The following is a 22,118-nucleotide window of genomic DNA, read 5'->3' on the forward strand; positions in this document are numbered from 1 at the left end:
GTGCTTCTTCTGTGATCTATCTCGCCAACAAAGTCTGCATCTACGTATCCCTGCAATGTCAGATCACTTTTACCAAAGTATAAACATTTGTTAATTGTACCTCGAAGATACCATAAAATCCATTTTATCGCTTCCCAGTGAATTTTTCCTGAATTCGACATGAATCTATTGACGGTTCCCACTACATGACTGAGATTTAGTCTCGTGCAAACCATGGCGTACATTAAGCTTCCTACAGCTGAAGCATATGGAATTTTGTCCATTTCTTTTTTCTCTTCCTCCGACTCTGGACACTGAGTCTTTGATAACCTGAAATGACCGGCTAATGGTGTGCTAACTGCCTTAGCATCACACATGTTGAACCTTCTGAGAATACGCCTGATGTACTCGGCCTGAGACAACTTCAGGGTTCCCTCTTTTATGTCCCTAATGATTCTCATTCCAAGCATCTGCTTTGCTGGACCCAAGTCTTTCATTTCAAATTTAGTGGACAACTGCCTTTTCAATTTTCTGATCTCGTCCATGTCTGATCCTGCAATTAGCATATCATCAACATAAAGCAAAAGAATTATGTAACTTGATTTATACCTCTTGAAATAGCAACAATGATCAACGTTGCATTTGCGGTAGTCATTCTTTTGCATAAAGCCATCAAATTTCTTATACCACTGCCTTGGAGCCTATTTCAAACCATACAAAGTCTTATTCAATCTGCAAACAAGTTTTTCTTTGCCTTTCTCTACAAAACCTTCAGGTTGGTGCATGTATATCTCCTCCTCTAGATCACCATGGATGAAAGCAGTTTTTACATCTAACTGCTCAAGGTGTAAATTCTCTGCTACAATAATGCTCAAAATTGTTCGAATGGTTGTGTGTTTCACAACTGGTGAGAAGATTTCTAAGTAGCCAATACCTTCTATTTGTTGGAAACCTTTGACCACGAGTCTTGCTTTGTATTTTCTCGAACCATCATGCTCTTCTTTTATGCGGTACACCCATTTGTTTTGAAAAGCTTCTTTTCCCTTGGGCAACCTATCTAGCTCCCAAGTCCTGTTGTCGGTGAGTGATTTCATCTCATCTTTCATGGCAAGTTCCCACTTGCTAGCCTCATCCACCCGACATGCTTCATCATAGCACTCTAGTTCACCTGCATTAGTTAGTAACAAGTAATCCAAATATCTCCTATTTGGTACATGCGGTCAGGAAGACCTCCTCAGAGTCGGAGTTGGAGTCTGTGGTGCTCCAGAGCACTCCTCTGTGATAGATTCCTCTGTCTAGGAATTATCAATAATCTGTTGTGCTATGTTGCTGCTAATGTAATCATCCAACTCTAAAATATCAGGGTTATATAGTGCAGGATTACTTGATGATGTCGCGTATTTGAACATAACCTTTTCATTGAAAACAACATCTCGACTTTGACTATTTTCTTGTTTTGATCATCCCAGATGCGGAAATAAAACTCATCTTCACCATATCCAAGAAGTGTGCATTTTTGAGATTTTGGATCAAGCTTGCTCCTAGCCTGATCACTTATATATACATAATCAATGCAACTGAAAACTTTTAAATGTGAAAGTTTTACCTCCCTTTTTGCTCCATACCTCCTCCGGTAATTGGAACTGCAATGGTACTGATGGACTTCGGTTGATTAGATAAGCAGTTGTGTTGATTGCTTCTGCCCAAAACTGCTTTGGTAAACTTGCTTGTAATTGCATACTTCTGGCTCTCTCAGTCAAGGTTCTGTTCATTCGTTCTACTATGCCATTGTGTTGGGGTGTACTTGGCACGGTTCTTTCAAATCTGATCCCATGCTCGTAGCAAAACCTTTTGAATTCTCTATTTTCATATTTACCACCATTGTCTGATCTCAGCTTTTTGATTTTTAAGCCTGTTTCATTTTCTACCATGGCCTTCCATTTCTTGAAAACATCATACGCTTCAGATTTATGTTCTAAGAAATAAACTCATACCTTCCTAGAATGGTCGTCAATAAAGGTGACGAAATAGGATTTCTCGCCAATGGATAAAACTGGGCTCAGTCCCCAAACATTAGTGTGCACCAGCTCTAATTTTTCTTTCTTTGGAGTTCTGCCGAATGTCTAAAAGCTAACTCTTTTCTGTTTGCCGAGGATGCAGCTTTCACATTGGTCAATATTAGCTGACTGGAGACCTGGTATCTTTCCCTTTGAGTTCATGATTTTCAAACCTTTTTCACTCATGTGACCGAGTCTCTGGTGCCATAGGTTTGAATCTTCATTCCCTGCAGCAACTGAAATTGACATGCAAGCATCTGTAGTCATATAAAGAGTACAAGTTTTCTTACCGCGCAAGCATGTCATTGCGCCTTTGGAAATTTTCCAACTATTGCCACAAAAGGTTGCAGTGTAGCCTTCACTTGCAAGTTGTCCAACAGATATTAAATTTTTCTTGAGATCAGGGATAAATCTAACATCAGTCAAACTCCAGGTGGTACCTGTCAAATTTATTTTTGCTTCTCCTTTTCCTGCAATTTCACAAGGTTTGTCATCACCAAGATAAACATTGCCAAGATTATTGGGTACATACCTGTTAAGCATTTCTTTGTTGCCTGTTGCGTAAAACGAGGTACCAGAGTCTAATACCCAAGAGTCTCCCTTCCTTTCCAAAGAGCATAACAATGCATCTCCTTCTCCTGAAGAAAAGGCAGCATTTGCTTTGTTCTTATTTTCTGGCTCCTTCTTCTAGGATCGACATTGATTTTTGTAGTGGCCAATCTTGCCACAATTCCGAACTCGATTTGCTTTTTGTTTCGAGTGTTGTTGGAATTTCTTAAAGTTTTTGATTTGGACCGTATGCTTCTTGATCTTCCACGGTTTTGATTTCTATTTTGATTTCTGCCCCTGGTATGTTTCTCACCTTGTGTGACCAAGGCACGCCCTTGGAGGTTAACAATTGGCTTCCTCAAGGTGTCAGTATCCTGTAGTGAAGTCATCACTTCTTCCAAATTCAAGGTTTCCTTACCAACAAGCAATGCTGTGACAAGACTATCATAAGAAGGTGGTATAGATGCCAGGAGAAGAAGTGTTTTATCTTCTTCTTCAACTTTTACACCAAGACTCATTAACTGGGTCATGATCTTGTTGTACTCATTTATGTGGTCAATAATATTTAGCCCTTCTACCATTTTTAGCTGATAGAGTTTCTTCTTCAAAAATAGCTTGTTTGTTAGAGATTTTGGCATGTATCTCTGTACTAATTTATTCCATAGCTCAACAGGTGATGATTCATCTAAAACAAAATATTTAACTTCATTTCCATCTCTGCCCAATCATCATCATTGATATTTTCTAGCTTCTTACCGATTAGCGGCTTGATCAAGTCACGCTGAATCAAGATATCCTTGACTGTACTCTGCCATAAATTGAAATTGTTCCAACCGTCAAATTTTTCCACGCCAAACTTAGATAAATTGTCATCCATTATAAAACAGCAACTTAGAGGCTGATTTTCGCAAAATCGACAGCACCAATGAGTCCGGAATGGCCAAAATAGCTAGGAATAGGTCTGGCATGATATATGTGGGCCTCACAAATGACGTGGCAGGTGGGCCCCACTGGTGACATGGCAAAAAAAACTTTGGCTGTGCTATCACTTCTACACACTTCTGTAGCTTCAATTAATTGGTGCAGGAAAAAAAAAAAAAAGTCTCCCACCTTACTTTTGTAAAGAAAAGGTGAAGTGACAACACCTTTTTTTATTTTAAAAATAAAAGACCTCCTTAGTGACTTGCTGGGGAAGAATTATCTCCTTCCTTCACCTCTCTTCGTCTCTGCACAGAGAATACTCCCTGCTTCGCCTCTGCACACAAAAAAATTGAAGACTTCGCACGCCAAGCAACCACTCCTCGCGGCCAAGTGCTTGACACGATCAACAGCGAACGAAAAAAAAATTCCCTTCACACCTCTGTGACGTGATTTGTGGTCGCAGCTCCGACTCAACGTCGCCAAACCCCGAACCCGAAGGTAAGCTCAAATCACACTCCTCACCCTTTCCAACTTTGATACCAGTTGTTAGGGGGAAGGGGGAGGAAACAAGCATACACAGATACACCCACGCAAAACTCACAAAACACAAATCAAATTACGTTGTTCGGCCAAACTTGACCTACATCCACAGGAGAGAGGAAATCTCACTATAAGATCAATACAAGAAAGGAGGAGTAACACAGCTCAACTCAACTCTCTGAACTAACCTCTCTGCCTCACAGCTTACTCTTCTTCTGCACTCTATAAATTATTCACACACTCACAGCTTTACCAAGTAGTGTACAAAATTATATATCAAAGGGGAACATTGAGATGGAGCAGCAATAAAGATAAACTGCATGCTCGAGGTTGCGCATGCTCCACGAGCTGCAACTTCCCAAGCAACAATAAATGCACCCACATAGGTGGGTCAACAAACAATTCGACTTGCACTAGCCCTAGTCCCTCGTCTTCAACACTTCGAAGCAGCATGAAACCAGAAGAAGAAGCTCGTTGTCGACCAATCGATCCTTCAAAGCAGTACGAAACCAACAGGAACCCTTCGTCTTCGACCAATCGATCCTTCGAAGCAGTACGAAACCAGCGAGAGCCCTTCGTCTTCGACCCTTCGAACCAACAGCAGCTCTTCAACTTCGAGCCTTCAAACCAACAAGAGCCCTTCGTTAGTTTGTATTCGAGCCTTCGAACGAGCAAGAGCCCTTTGTCATTAGGGTTCGAGCCTTCTTGAGTTGTCAAACTACTTTAATTTTCTTCTTCAGTTCTTCTTCTCCATCTTCTTTTTCTTCTTCAGTTCTTCTTCTCCATCTTCTTTTTCTTCTTCAGTTCTTCTGCTTCTACTTCTTTTTCAAATCTTTTTCTTCTTCTTCAGTTCTTTTTCTTTTTCAGTTCTTCTTCTGCTTCTTCTTTTTCAGTTCTTCCTCAATTCTGTTGCCTCTTGCCAGCTGCTTCTTATAATATTAACTTGCATTAAGCCTCTAAGTTAATATTATATAATGTGTAATTAATTGTGTAGTTTAATGTAAGTTTATACTTTATAATTAATATATAACATTTATTTACTGAATTTTACTGTTGTTTTGTAATTTGTTTGGAAATGCAGCATACAAACTATACATTTTTCCGAAATATATTAATATATAACATTTTTTACTAAATTTAGCTACTGTTTTATTGTACTCTTTTCTTTTGATATTGAAGATGCTTTCAGGCCTTCAGCTTGGCAATTTTATTTCATTTCACTTGAGATCTTGCATGTATAATTACTTATGTTGAACTATGTTTGTTTCACTTGGAACTTGGTTGTCATAATTACTATTGAATATTTTCGCATTTTAAATTCTAATATAACTATTGACAGGTTTTATTTCAATTACCCACCAAATAGCATTGTACACAAATTTAATAATTGTGCACCTCACCTTCATGAGGAGCACATCTTCGCCCCGCGCCTCGGCTCTAAGTACCCTTTGCGCCTAAGTGCGCCTTGCGCCTTTGACTACTATGTTCTACACACTACCCAGAGCCAACCACAACCCCAACTTATGGAGATTATTCAGAATATAGTCGAGGAGATTATGCACCTCCTGTATCAGTTGGATTTTCACCACCAATGGATTTTTAGGAGCAACAACGAAATAACATGAACACGAGTTTACTCAGCTATATATTTCCACAAGGGTGGGGAGATAATTCCCAATCCCAATCTCAAGATAGAGTTACAGATTATAAAGACCCTCCACATCATTCTTTTTGGTGGTGACATGTGCTATATTGTAATATTGTACTCATGTATTCGACTATTGATACCAATTTTTTTCAAATTCATGTATGTGTATATTGAGTATTGACTCATTTTTAGTAACTTTATGTCTCTAATTAATTGATTCTTCATTTTAATTACATTTCTACATTTTTTACCCATTAGAGTAATGCAAAATATTTAAAAAATGACTTTTTTTTTTGTAAATAGCACATTAAAATTAATATAAAAATCATAATGCCTATTAAAAAGCATTTTTAGGTTGAATAAAAGAAGTCAAAATTCATCAGAAATCATGTATTAATGGATTTCATGCTTATTCTTCAATTTTGGCATGGTTGTGCATGCATGAAACAAATTCACAACCATTATGACGACTTCCCGTTACGAACGTCTCCTGCATCCCACGACACCCGCGACCATTACACGACGTTACCCACAACCGCAATTTCGAACCTTGTAATATACACACATGTGACCCCACTTTGGGTTCGCAACACTATATTTTTAACATAATTTTAGGGAGAGGTGATGGTTTGATGATCTCCTGCTCTCACAAGACATTAAAAACACAAAGGAACCACTCGATCTAAAACCTTAAATAGTTAGTGTATACAAAGTCTTGACAATCCTTGCACATGTCGCTTCATCATGCATGGAGAGGTAAAAAACAATCAATATTACACCTATTAGTGTCAATAAGGAATTTTTAACACAGAAGATTAATGCGGTAATGCAGGGGCCGCATCAAGGATCCTTAGCCATGCGAGAGATTAAAAATAAATTGAATAGAAGAAGGGGAAGGGAAGGGAGAGGAGATACAAGGGGGAACTCACGTTCATTTCTTGAATTCAAATTCAACAATAACTGCCTACAACATGGCTTTCACACACTATTTATAAGAAAGTCTCTTAGCATGAAATTACACGAACCTCATATTACATTACATACCCCTAGAATACACAAATATTACAAACACGCCCCAAATACACATAATCCTAAACTAAACACACAGCTAGCTACTAACTAAACCCAATAATCCCTAATCACAGCTCTTCTTAGGTAGTGTTTGGTTAACAGTTAAAATTGGAATCGGAATCGGAATCGAAATTCACTGCAATCAAAACGAGATGTCAAATTCCTCTCTTTTGTTTGGTTTAACACAAAATCGGAATCAAAATTGTATCATAGTGTTTGGTATATATAGACATAGGAATCGGAAATGAGTCTAGTTAATATAAAAATTTTATTCAATTAATTTAATATAAAATAACAATATTATAAATATAATTATTAAACAATATTATTTTATTAAACCATATAATAAATAATTTTTTACAATAAAATCATTTTAGTAATCATGTACTTGATTATACTTCTCGAATTATATTTTATCATATTTTTTATTATTATTTAATTTGTTTTAACTATATTATTAATATTATATTTTATCTTATATCTTATAAGTATTATATTTTAATATGTAATTTATTAAATGCAAATAAAAATATCATATATTATAACACTATAACACAATTTATTATTTAATATAAAATTATGATATAATAAAACAACCATCATAGCATTATATTTTAATACACAATAGTATCTCATTCTTTTTTTGTATATTATATAATTAGTAAAATGTACTATTATATATTTCTATGAATGATATTAATAATATAATAATACCACGACCATAGCATTATATTTTATCACACAATAGTATTTTATTCTTTTTTTTGCATACTATATAATCAGTAAAATTTACTATTATATATTTGTATTAATGACATTAATAGTATTACTCTTATCTTATTTTAAGGTTCTACCGTTCTACGTAATAATATAGTAAATAAATAATCATACCACAATTACATTATAGTATTTTATAATTTAAGATTATTCTATTACTTTTTATGTGTTATAATATTATTGTATATAATATAAGTATTATATATAATAATGGTAAAAATATTTTATACTATAACATATAATAAATTATTAGATATTTATATTTAATGATGTCAAAATATTAATATTGTTTTTTAGATTTATGTAATATATATTATATTAAAATATATATTAATATTATTTTTATATTTATATAATATATATTTTATTATATTATATATAACATTTAATTATAATATATATGTGCCAATGTTACAATATATATGTGCCAGTGTATATTTAATATACAATAGTATTATATTTTTTCTATACTATATTATTATTAAATTTTATTATTATATATTTATAATTGATAATAATAATAAATATTTTATTTTATATTTAAGATTATAAATAATAGTATAATAAATCAATAATCATACCATAAGTATATCGTCAGATTTTAACATCTAATATTGTTCTATTAATTTTTATATGCTATCATTTTTATTATATATAGTAAATATTAAAATATATAATAATATTTTAAATATTAATAATGATATCATAATATTAATATTATTTTTAAAAATTTACATAACATATATTATATTATATTTTATAAATTATCATACTAGAATAAATATTGTATTTCCAGGAATCAAGATTTGATTCAAGAGTAAAAGTCAAGAATCAAAATGTAAGTAAAAGGGGGAATCCCATTCCTGCATGAAATGGGAATTGGAATAAGATTACCATAAGACAAACGTTAGGAATAGGAATCAACCATTTTGATTCTGATTCCTAGAGTCGATTCCCTATTACCAAACACCACCTTAATTATTCTTCAACATGGATCTTCCCAAGGTCCTGCTTCTTGTCCTACATCAACTCTCCCCCAGTTAGAAAAAATTTGGACTCTAATTTTGAATTCTTGGAGGATTAGAAATGAAAAGCAAACTTAGATTCTCCGAAAGCCAGCGGTTAAGTGACACAAGAAACCACAATCCATTGGCAGCACCATAGACTTGAATTGAGAGTTGGATCAACAAACATATTGGGAATAACAAACTCAAAGATAGGAATGTGTAAAAGACTTTGGATGTCTTCAAACACTTTCATTATCTTGCTTGTAGCGTCTTTAGATTGAGTAACTTTGACAAATTATTTGTCTTGGATGGTTGGTAGTGCGGACTTCAAGATAATCTTCTTACTATTATAGTGGATGACATTGTGCTCTCATGTACTTGAGTCACACCCAAACCATCCAACCAAGCACAACCAAGGAAGAGCACATGGTCAATCTTCATAGGTATGATATCACACCAAACATGATCAAAATAGTCACCCATTTGGATAGGAACCAAACATCTTTCATAAACATGTAAGGTAGTGTTTTCAATCCAAGACATCTCATAAGGCTCTGGTGAGGTTCTTGATGAAATTGCATACGAGTGACTCCATTAGTAGAAACCATATTCATAGGGCATCGTCCATCAATGATAATTTTGCAAACATTTCCTCCATACTCGAGAAAAGTGTGGAAAAGCTTGACATTGTGCCCAAGGTATGATAAATGGCATTCCTTTTTCCAATAATTTGTCACCATATTGCTGGATTTATACATATATACTGCAAATACATATCACCAAAAGCTCTCAATATATTTTAACCCCAATTCTCAATCTATGCATGTAAAACCACAAGTTGAGTCTCAATTTTCAAGAGATATCTTCAAGTCACCTTTAATCTTGAGTATCACATAGAAATGAAACAAATTCACCCAGCGAACTCACAAACGCAGCAACAAAACCTGATTTCCAATGCTGGCAATTTCTTGCTACTTGTATCAAATTATCAAGTTTACTTGCAAAATAGAAGATCCAAAATCAAAATATCATGCCGCAGATGCAAATATGGTGGAAAAACACAAAATATAATGACAGAAGGAAATTTCTCACAATTAGGAGATCTGGCAAAATCTCACTTGCAGTTGTCGGGGTGAGGGGCATGTGCACCACTAGCGAGGTTCCTCCAGAGATGATTTTCAGGGAGGTGGTAGATTGAAGGCTGGTGAGTCCAATGGTAGTGGTGGCATGTCAAAATAACTCCGACAAGGGTGGATTTTGAAGGGGTCGGCAACTGGAAACTCTCAGGTGGCCTGTGGGGCTTCACTAGTGGCCAGAAGGAGACAAAATTTTAGGAGGGAAGGTTTCAAGGGGTTCTAGTTTTTGTTGTGGTGGTGGTGGTATCGCAAAATTCTTCCAAGAAATTAGGGTTTCGGACACCACTGGAATTTTCAAAACTGTTCAGAACTGAATTTTTTTTTTTTTTAACTGAAATTTCTGAGCAGAGAAGAACCAGAGGGAATGAAGGAAGAGAAACAGAGAGAGAAGAAGTCAAGAAGGAAGAATAAGGGAGGACCAAAAGAAGAGGAAAAAGAAGAAGAAGAAGCAGCAGCAGCAGGGAGGGAAGAGAAGTTACAGAACTGTGGGGAGAATAAAAAAGAGAAGAAGAGGAGGAAGAAGAATGAATGGGGAAAGATGGGGGAATTGAAAAATGGAAGAATGAGATCGTGGATCAGCTCTGATACCAAATGATGCAGAGGCAGCATCCAGGATCTGCGGCCATGGAGAGATTAGAAGAAATTGAAGAGAAGAAGGGGAAGGGAGGAGAGAGGAGGAACAAAGGGCAACAATAACTGCCTAAAACATGGCTTTCGCACACTATTTATAAGAAAGCCTCTTTGCATGAAATTACACAAAAACCACCAAAATTAATTACATTATAAACATACCCCTTGTGAATACACTAATATTATAGACTTACCCCCCTAAACTAAACACACAGTTAGCTACTAACTAAACCAACAATACAACAACAAACAACAAAACCAAGCCTTAAGTCCCACCAAGTAGGGTCGGCTATATGAATCATTTTCCACCAATTTATGCGATCATGGACCATTTCTTTTGACAGATTCAAGGATATTAAATCCTTACTCACTATCTCCTTCCAAGTTATTTTAGGTCTACCCCTACCCCTTCTACTACCCCCCACAGTAACAAACTCACTCTTCCTTACTGGCGCATTACGTGGCCTACATTGCAAGTGTCCATACCATCTAAGTCATCCCTCCCTTATCTTATCTTCTATAGGAGCAACACCTAACTTACCGCGAATATGTTCATTCCTTAATTTATCTTTCAATGTTACACCACTCATCCATCTAAGCATTTTCATCTCGGCAACTTTTACTTTTTGAATATTCTGTTTCTTCGTCACCCAACATTTTGATCCATATAGCATGGTTGGTCTTATAGTTGTCCTATGATTTTACAATACTAAATGTTTGCTTTAAGAAGAGAGAAGAACACTTAATAACCTTTAAAAGTGGACAAAATAGAAGTCAAATAGATTTTTTTTTTAACTAGGAGGGTAGATCGTTTATCATGCAAGGATTGTAAAGTTATTCCAGATGAAAGCCTAATCACACAACATAAAGTCTTAGTGTTAAATATATGTATTAAAAAATGGGAAAAAAAGCATAAAATAAACCAATGTAAGAAAACTAGGTGGTGGAACCTAAAAGGAGAAAATATAATAAAATTTAAAGATAAAATAATCAAAGATGGGGATTGTACTATAGAGGATGGGATGGATACAAATACTCTTTGGAGTAGATTAGCTAGCTCTATTAAAAAAATAGCAAAAGAGATTTTCGGTGAATCAAGGGGAAGATTCTCAAATAGCAAAGAAAGTTGGTGGTGGGATAGAGAAGTACAAAAGGTCATAAAGACAAAAAAATTTTGGTATAAAACGTGGCAAATATGTAGAAACATGGATAACTTTGAAAAGTATAAGGAAGCAAGAAAAGATGCAAAAAAGGCCAATATTGAAGCTAAATACAAATCATTTAATAGTTTGTATGATAGATTGATACAAAAGAAGGGGAAAGAGACATATTTAAACTTGCTAAAGCCAGAGAAAGAAGAGTAAGGACTTAGAAAATGTAAAATGTATAAAAAGTGATGATGATATTGTCTTGGTTAAGGACGAAGACATTAAAGACAAAATCCTTTCTCCAAATTCTTCTTAATTATTCTCCAACATTGATCTTCCCAAGGTCTTGCTCTTGTCCGACATCAACTACCAAATGATGCAGGGGGCAGCATCAAGGACCTGCATTCATGGGAGATATTAGAAGAATTTGAAGAGAAAAATAGAAAGGGGGGAGAGAGGAGATACAAGAGGGAACTCACATTCACTTCTTAAATTCAAATTCAACAATAACTGCCTAAAACATGGCTTTCACACACTATTTATAAGACAGCCTCTTCACGTGAAATTACACATAAACCCCTAAAACTAATTACAAACATACCCCTAGAATACACAAATATTACAAACATGCCCCCAAATACACATAAATCCTAAACACAAAGTTAACTACTAACTAAACCCAACAATCCCTTATCCTAATTCTTTATAGGTATTCTCCAACATGGGTATTCCCAAGGTTTTGCTTCTTGTCCTACATCATGTGGGCAACAATAATTCTAAAACACGGCCTCCTAGCAACCATGACAATGAGTCTAAAAACTTTCATGGTCCACAATTGAGAATTATGTAGGAAGGTCCTATAGTGAGTTGGGCCATACACCAGCTTGGTCCAACCCAATAGCTTAAATCATGATGAAGATATCTAGCTAGAGTGTAAAACCATGACAATTCTTACTCTTGACCAATGTAGAACTCTTCCTTAAAAGCACAAAACAATCCACACAAACAAGTCTTGTATGTGGAGAACATAAACATGCTATAATACCTCAAAAGAGAACTAGTTACACTAGAAGTTTTAGATTGTAGAGGAGTAGTTTTATTTGTATATATATATATATATATATATAGTCACCTCCACGTTGACTTTATGCCTAGCGCAACAGATACTAAAATTTCAAATTTTAGATGCAAGCAAAAAGGTTTATGGTCCTAGTAACTCTCCTAAATCAATATGATATATATATATATATATATATACTGTCACCTCCACGTTGACTTTATGCCTAGTGCAATAGATACTAAAATTTCAAATTTTAGATGCAAGCAAAAAGGTTTATGGTCCTAGTAACTCTCCTAAATCAATATGATATATATATATATAGGGGTCTTTTCTAAGCAAAGCAAAACAATTAGTCAACTAAGTTCCTATTTAACATGGGTAGGACGGTAAACCTCGTATACAATATCAAACCAACTCAAGTCGAATACTTCCAACAAAGATAGGACAGACTAAAATCAAATGTGCATTGTAGTACACAAGTTCTCAACTACCCACAGAATTTCAGAACACATCAAATTTCAACTGAACTGATTCTTGCACTTCTCAGCTCCCACGCCTCTTAAGAACATATATATAAAAAGAAGTGATGTATAATAGCAAAATGTTGAATCCAATGTTTTAGAAGGCTCACCTCAAGGCAAGGCATGGCTAGAATGCCTTGAGGCTCAATCTAAAGTACCAACTTCCAAAAAGGCTAACACATTACATGTTGAAGTTTACGCATTTTTACAAAAGGAACACCTTTTGGGCCTTTTTAGTTGAAGCTTACGCATTTTGAGTGTGTGATTCTCAAGTTAGAATTGGTTATAAAATTTTAACTACATGTTTGTATAAAAGGAATGTCATAATATGAGTTGATTTTTACAACTCTTGAACATCAACCTTTCCAAAATAACTGAGAGTTGTATATTAGATCATGAAAATAGTTTGAACTTTGTAATGGTATAGCTATCTCTTGTCATGATTTATGTCATGTATTCAAGTTAGCAATGGCCAACAAGTAGCTTGCAAAGTATATCTAGTTTTTCTTTTTTACATTATATTTGTGATATTCTTAATTTTTTCTCTTTATTTTAAATATATATAATTTATTTAACGTATTTTTATCTTGAAATAAATTCCCAAAAGGCTTACGCCCCAATGCCTTAAGGCTTACGCCTCGCCTCTAAAGGGTTAAAACACCTTGCCTTACGCTTTCACCTTTTGAGATAGTTGAAAGGGCTTGATTGGCTATGGGAAGCATCCAATGCTACTTCTTGAGACAGGTGAACTAGAGCGCAGGCCATAAGAAGGTGAAACATTGGTTGAATCTTTTGAAAACATATCATTTATACATAAACACTTAACCACTATACATTTGCTGCAACAAAAAGGATCATAGGAGTAATAAAAGTTCCAAACTGAAATTACCACTAGCTTTGAAGCATTTTTGGAGAAACTTAAATTTCAAAGAAAATAATAAAAAAGAATCACACATCTCCAATCATATCTTCTAAGAACTTCAAAGCTACTAGAACAGAAGAAAGTTCAAAAATACTGTTTGAAGTCGGGTTTTTCATAAACGACTTCAGCTCCAACATATCTTATCATTGTTATGCGCTTCAGTTTACTTCTATTCTTATCATTAATTTGCATTCTTCCTCAATCACTCCATTCATTTTTCCAACATTTTTTAATTGTATTTTAACCAAAGGGAGTTCCATAATATATCAATCATAATCTGAATCCACCCAAAAAAGGCAGATTCAATCCATACAACCACATCGGTACATATAATGCGATTTCATCACCCATGCCTAAAGAGGGGAATGCTAAAAGCTAGTCTTGAACAAAAGGTAACAGAAGCTTGTAGCATTATCATTCAAAAATAAACTAAAATAAAATGGACCAGAACAACTTAAAAAATAAAAGTGTTCACACATTTGGATGCGCCATGGAAATTGAAAAGCTCCTTTTGATAATTCAAATATAACTTTTCAATCATAAATCCTTCACATCTACAGGTGTTATACAACTCTTCCCCACTACTACATTCAGATGCTCTTGATAGAACATATTTAACCCCTTGCTAAAAACTCTATGATCTGGAAAGTATAAAATTATTGAAAATTATACTACTTTATTTTATTTTGAAAATCATCTGCAAAAGTTTATTACATTTAGCATGGGTATTATCATAAAATTGGAATTTCACAGCGCCCAGTCCTATCCATGATTCACTATAAGAAACTATAAAATTACACATTTACATTGTGTTCAGCAATGTTCTTATATGTTTTTAAGATGGCTATGTTGGTATTATGCAATAACATACTAAACTGCTACAGGGAAACTATTCAACTACATGTAAATTTAAAATTTGACATGTTATGTGTTATCTTGACAGTGATTAATTATCAAAACTACAGAAAATGGCATACCAAGTAATTACTAGGATAAGAAACAGAGGATCAACCATATTACATATGACAAATGTAGAGCTGTAAATAAACACCAATTGAGATAGATGACAGCAATGCATCTGTTTTCATCAAAGCTGAGAATCATACAACAAATTGATTTTAAGTTGCACTTTTATTTCTTTAACATTAAAGCATAAGCACATATACTTAGACAACATCACACAAGAATAGTTGATTAAGATGATCCACCATAATGTATTAATCACATTTTAAAAGAATATATAACATAATGATAAAACACAATGCCATAAACTACCGTGTCAAAGGACTATACATACAATAATTTAAAGAATAGGAAGAAAGCACCAACTTGGACTAATTTAAGCAGAAAAATTTTGAAATCAAAACAAACCTCATCCTTGAGCCCCTTGTCATCAGTTCGAGCTAGTGGAGATCCCAAAGAGCTGTTTTCCTTATCCTTGCATGGTGAATCTTGATTTTCTTTAAAGAACGATGAAAATTGATACTCAAGTAAACCAAAAGAGAAAGGTACTGAGCTCTCAAATTAAAATATAAAAAGGATCAACAAAAATATTTTTTTAATCAACAATAAATTACAATTCTATGATATTGAAAGCATTAAAACACTTTAACAAACCCATTGAAAATAAAATATAGAGAGGAAGCCAACAAGAAAAAGAAAGAGACTTCACCTCCAGAAAGAAATAAAGTTGACAGACGATTGCTAGTTATGACAGCTTCCTGATTTGCATATAGAGACGGAGAAAATCAATTTGCTAAAATTTGAAGTTCTCTGATCTTTTTAAGCGAAACAAACACTAGAAGTGAGTAATATAAAACGCAAAGAAATAAAAAGTCATGCTTCTGATTTGGCGGAAAAAAGAAACCAAAAGCCAAGAAAATTAAATTTATGAACGTTTAGCTAAAGGAAATTGGAGAGGTACTCTGGCCTTCGGATGGACTGGCTCCGAAACAAGATGAGGCCGAGGGCGGTGATCATCCTTGATGCGAAAGCATCCGAAGAGGCATCCCATGGCTATCGCTATCCTGTACAGAAACCCTAAATCGCAACCTAACGAAGAGAATGTCATGAACTGCGCAGAGCAGAGGGAGGAAGAGAAACGTAAATGGCCAATCGATCAACAGAGCCCTACTTTTTCAATCACTGGTTAGATAGAGAGAGAGAGAGAGAGAGAAGAGAGAGAGAGAGAGAGAGAGAGAGAGAGAGGGACAGACAACGAGTTGCCATCTTGTATTTCGAAATTTAAACTGAATAAGAGGGAACCTGCGGACTCTCAGACCCGTTTTTAAAAATATATATGAAATAATAAAAATTACTAATAAATCGTAAAATTAATACTACAAAATGTTTATTAAATGTAATTTTTATAAAAATTAATGACCAAATAAATCATAAAACAAAAAAATATATAATTTAATATTTTTAAATTCAAGTAATTTATCATGCATAATATTAAAAAAGATAAATAAAATTTCAGAATTCATTATTTATAATTTAGAATTATAAAATAGGATATTAATTCTTTTATGTGTAAAAATATGAATGCTAAATGAATAAAAAAATCAAATTTGTATTTATTAGTTAACTATTATTTGAGATAATTTACCTAAATTTTCTTAATTTTATTCAAGTTTTTATATAATATGATATTCAAACCAAACCCAAAAGCAATCCACAATTCAAAAAATCATCTAATCTAAGTCAGTTTTTTAACGATATTTTATTTATTAAAGATATACTTAGTCATTTAATTTTCATGAAATGTATATAGTAAATATTTTGTCACGACAAAATTAATTAAGTATTTTTTTCTAAACTATTTGTATTATTTATTTATTTTTCATAATTTTAAATTTTTTAAAATAATAATTTAATTATGTTATCATACTTATGTCAACTGATTAACCCAATTTAGTGATTAGGTGTTCAATTCACTTATTAGTTTATTTTTTTAAATATATTTTAACTAATTGATCAAATTTTCTAACTTAATTTATCAAAATTAATGTCATTTTTTAATTTATCTTGTCAAAATTAGGTGAACGGGTAAAACTGTCGTTTTATTAAAGATAAAATTTATATTTTTTTCAGTGAATTTAATGGTTGATTAACCGTTAACTAATGGAAGATTCATATTGTCAATAAATTAAATCTCAAAAGGGTTTTGTGATAGTTTTCAAATATTCAGAGATTGGAGTGTCATTTTTTTTAAAAAATGAGGGGATATTACTGAATTTTACCCTTTTTAATTTTGCTATGCAAGTCTCGATATCGATTAAAAATTGAAGCATTTGGTTACTATTTTAATTTTTCATATTATTCTTTGAAGCATTTGGTTACTATTTTTATTTTTCATATTATTCTTAGATAAAATAAATCCTAGGTCATGAGACAACTCTTCAAACATCACAGCCACAGCAGAATACTCCTTAGCCCTTAGATGGAGAAATTATCATTTACATCATGATTTTACAAGTTTACATGAAATATTATTACTAAACTATTAATTTCCATGTTCGGAAAAGTTTTGTTATGTTTTGAATTAAACTTTTATTTTCACTTTGCGAAACAAATTGAAAAGATTTTTATTCATTTATTCAACAAGCCTTCAAATTCTTTGATGTTGCATTTGGGACCATGTATTTGGAACTTTTGATTTAGATTAAGAGAGGTTTGGTAAATTTTAATATAATTTTATACTATATTTTATTCAAATTTAAGATCTCTTCAAATATAAGAAGAGCCTAATTTTAATTAAGACAATAGACGTTCACCTCCCTTAAGGTTTGATATAAAACAAAAATCTTCCTTGAGGTTTTAAAAATGTCACAAACCTCCCTTGAAGTTTCAAAAATATAACAGACCACCCTTGAGGTTTGCCAAAAAGACACAAATCTTCCATTAAAAAAAAAAAACTCTCTTTTTACAAAATACAATAGGAGACTTGTGTCTTTTGACAAATCTCAAGATAAATCTATTAGAGTTGTTAGTTTAGTTGATAATTTAGTTGTATTTTTCATTTCATATACTAGTATAAATACTATTGTAAAATAACTTTTCATCAATTTCGAAATATATAATCTTTTTTTATTTAACATGGTATTAGAGAGTTTTTCTCTCTGCTCCGCTCACGCTCTCCTCTGATTCTCCTTTGTTGAGATCTCCCCTTAGATGGTTTCGCACTTCGCAGTCTCATTCTTCCAGCGAGGAACAGTCACTTCTTGCGCGGACTCTCCACTTGAACTATCCCCTATATGAGATCGCGCTCCCGCCTCCACCAGCAGAATCATCCTCTCCTCGGATCTTTTTATATTGTTTCATGATCTTCATTTTGATTATGGATTCATATCGTTCAATGAAGGTTTTGTCCTCTATTGTCTATTTCTTAATTTCAGGAAGTCCTTGGACAGTTGATTGACGATGGATGCCTTTAATCCCTACGAAGGCTTCATTTAAGACAGATCTTCTGTTAGATGCGTGATGGATTAGAAGATTCACGCGACGATCTCGATTCTGATGATGTTGTTGTATTCGAATAAGTGACATAGAGAAATCTATGCCTCTGGACCAAATTTGTGGATGAATCTTTGATCTGGTCGATGCAAATCCGTGAACGGTCAAAAGAACTTCTCTGTTGGAATTGGTGTGATCCCAAGAGGGGGGTGAACTAGGTTTTAAAACATTTTTCGCTAATTTAAACAATTACGCCGATTCACCACGGTTTATATCTCATTTAATATTGAAAGCATGTACATACAACGATTAAGTTATCAGTAGGTGCATACATATACATGTGTTGCATATCTCATTTAAATTAGTTATGCGTGCATGCAAGATGATTATAATAAAACATGAACAAGCATACACATACGAAAATTTAAGTGTAAGAATTTAAATAAGATAAAGAAAGTGACGCCAAATTTGTTATCGAGGTTCGGTCAAACCAGCCTACGTCCTCGCCTTGGGCATACCCCCCAAGGATTCCACTATACCTACTCACTTAACCGGGCGGAGTAAAAGCCTTTTACATCATCTCCTTACAGGACGAGAAAAACCTCAATTCAATTTTCGGGTTGAACCGTACCGGTCTCACTTACAGGGCTGAGACTCCCCAGTTCAATTTCGGGCTAAACTAAACCGGTCTCATTTACGGGACTAAAACTCCCCAGTTCAATTAACGGGATGAACCCAACCATTACATTAAAAACATTTTTTTATATATGAAAAAACTTCTAAATACAAGCATGGATGTACACATTTAGCTCATAAAATGTATGCACTCTCTTATGATATAATTTGAGTTCAGTAGAGCAAAGGGTGCGTTTCTAAATAAACAATGCACAAATATATGTATGAAAATATGAGTATTATATTCTCCTATAAATATTTTTGCAAATAAGGAACATATGGGGAATCTAGGAATTTAAACTCAGTAAAATATTTGTGTTGTAAATTTCTCCCAAAATATTTATCAACTAAATAACCGGGAGAAATGCAAGCAATACTCTCAAAAATTGATTTTCAAAAGATAAATAACAAGTGAGAGTATATGCATGTAAATACAAATAAAATACCCAAAATAAAATACTCTCTTTAAAAATGATTTTGAAATAAAACAAGTGAAAGAGAGTTGGAGAGATTTGTTTAAAATATTTTGCCCCAAAAGAATGATTTAAACAATAAAAAAAAATAAAATTGGGGGAACTTTGATTAACAATGGATTAGAGAGAAGATTTGAGTTAATCAAAGTTGCTAATTTGGAGTAATGTTAGGGTATTTATAGAGTTTGTGAAAATTATGACCGTTGGGGACACGGAGGTCATATTAGAAAAATATTAATGATGTTTAATTAAAAATAACCTCGTTTACTGGCGGTAAAAATTCAACAACCCGAAAGCTCCGGTCGACCATTTTTGTTGTTCGGTCGATCGTGGAGCCAAGTTCGGTCGACTAGGGAATTTTTGAACTATAGGTTAAGTCGACCAGACATGAGGCTATTTCCAAACTCATGCAGTTCGGTTGACCGAGTCAATTTGAACTACAAGGTTCGGTCGATTAGGCGATTGGGAATTCCCACGTGGCGATTCAGTCGACCAGGGCATTGCCCATATAATTATGGTCGGTCGACCGGGAGGTCAACCTGTTAATCCAGGGAAGTTCGGTCGACTAGGTCTTGCCTATATACTTCTGGTTGGTCGACCGAGCGGCCAACATTTTGACTCGGTGGGGTTCGATCGACCAAAGATCTCAGTCTAACTGAGTTCGGTCAACCGAACATGCCATCCTTTGGCATTTCAGTCCTATTCTACTTATAATGTTGCTCCTATACATATGATGATTAATTTTAAGTCAATAAGGAACATTTTTATGCATAATAGTGTCTTATGGCCAGTTTAAGGTCTTTGAGAGCTGATCAAAAAAATCTGGTGTCGGTCGACCAAGTTTTTGTAAACTTCATTTAGCGTCAATTTTGACCCTTAAGCTATTTTAAAAACTTTGTATGATTTTTGTCCTTTTAGTAAAAGGTTTTTAGTGAGATGTGCTAGTCCCTAGGGTCTATCTACGGTCATTTTGAACATTCAAACACATTATGTAGAAGCATGCATTATAACAGACCAGAGATATAAAAAATTAAATGCATTTACATACAATAAACGTCTTATTTGTCTTTTTGCTCTTCTGACTTCATGGAATGCATTTGAAAGTATATTCTTTAAGTACTGCAAGCTTCCATCGTCGTTTCCTTAAGTTTCCATTGTCGTTTCCTGCAAGCTTCGCTGTCTCATTCTTCCAGTCACTTCTCCTGTAGACTCTCCACTCGAATTGTCCCCTATATGAGATCGCTCTCCCACCTCCACCAGAAGAATCGTCCTCTCCTCGGATCTTTTTAGATTGTTTCATGATCTTCATTTTGATTAAGGATTCATATCATTCGATGAAGGTTTTGTCTTTTGTTGTCTATTTCTTAATTTCAGGCAGTCCCTGAACAGTTGATCGACTCTTGCGATTTTTATTTTGACGATGGATGCTTTTAATCTCTGCGAAGGCTTCATTTAAGACAGATCTTCTGTTGGATGTGTGATGGATTAAAATATTCATGCAACGATCTCAGTTCTGATGATGTTGTTGTATTCAGATAAGTGACATAGAGAAATCTGTGCCTCTGGACCATATCTATGGATGAATCTTTGATCTGGTCAACGCAAATCTGCGAACGATCAAAAGAACTTCTCTATAAGCTTTGGTGATCTCTTCCCACTGCAATCCCTTGCGTTCCCCATGTCTGTGGCTCCAGATTCCATTGACGCCATCGCCACCGATGGTGACGATTTCAAGTTCGGCTTCCAGCGTTCAGAGATATACAAGAGGTCGCTCGTCGGTACCATTGATCCGCCATATGACCGCTATGTTTTTGCTCTGCTTCAAGAGCCCCGATTTTTGTTTGGCCTTCTCATGTCGAGGACTTCGACTCTGATCCGCTATAAAAAAAAAAAACAATTGGAAGTCTGGCTATGATAGCTTCAAATAGGTCTTCAGAAAAGTCCTCAGTAATTTTACTTGATTTCTCGCAAGAATGACATCAATGTTAAGATCCTCTCTCGCGACCTCGAGTTTTTCGGCTACTTCTCTGGCTTTGGTGTCCTTACTCTAGCACCCGTGTTAGAATGCGGCTCGGTATCTCTATTTTCTTTGATTTTTTTTAGTTGCAGTGATTGCCGGTCTGGAGCTTCGCACTTTAGAGTGACTTCGCAACTCTCCACTCTCATCTCTGGTTTGATCTACTAGTCAGTGTCGTCGTCTTCGGCTCACTCGTATTTGGTCTGATCTGCTGGTCAGCCATTCCCTCGTTCCGGCTATGTCGTGTTTCGTCACTCCTCCTCAGAGACAGTTGATCTCTTCATCTAAAGCAACTTTAGATATTGCCTCAAAGTGTTTGATAAATTTTAGTTAATACTGCAGATTGATCTGTTTTGTCTTCTTCTTCTTCAGAAATTTCTTTTTGATAGACGGCGCTGTCTTTGATCAACGTCGAGTATTTTCTTTTGAGCATCAAGTTCCAGTGGTTCTTGTTTTGCGTTATCAGTTCGTTGAAATTCGATTGAAGAATTTGTATTTTACACGAGCTGGAGTCTCTTGATTTTTTTGAAGG

General features: G+C 34.4%; 1 protein-coding gene across 8 annotated transcripts in view; it reads right to left on the reverse strand.

Moving 5' to 3' along the window:
- The window catches only part of LOC131149694 (protein JASON), a 36,344-nt gene extending 20,109 nt beyond the window's left edge, over positions 1–16,235 (reverse strand). For 4 of the 8 annotated variants that reach the window (XM_058100377.1, XM_058100381.1, XM_058100378.1 and 1 more), the window contains exons 1-3: positions 15,891–16,196; positions 15,639–15,687; positions 15,338–15,477 (exon numbers count right to left, since the gene is read on the reverse strand). In XM_058100377.1, coding sequence (XP_057956360.1) covers positions 15,338–15,477; positions 15,639–15,687; positions 15,891–16,037 — 336 coding nt within the window. In that variant the 5' untranslated portion in view covers positions 16,038–16,196. Of the gene's footprint in view, positions 1–15,337; positions 15,478–15,638; positions 15,688–15,890 lie in introns of all 8 variants that reach the window. The other 4 variants (XM_058100379.1, XM_058100382.1, XM_058100383.1 and 1 more) reach the window with 2 other exon arrangements.
- Between the last annotated feature and the right edge of the window lie 5,883 nt (positions 16,236–22,118).

The sequence above is a fragment of the Malania oleifera genome, chromosome 2 (genome assembly GCF_029873635.1).
Source record: "Malania oleifera isolate guangnan ecotype guangnan chromosome 2, ASM2987363v1, whole genome shotgun sequence".
NCBI lineage: Eukaryota > Viridiplantae > Streptophyta > Magnoliopsida > Santalales > Ximeniaceae > Malania > Malania oleifera.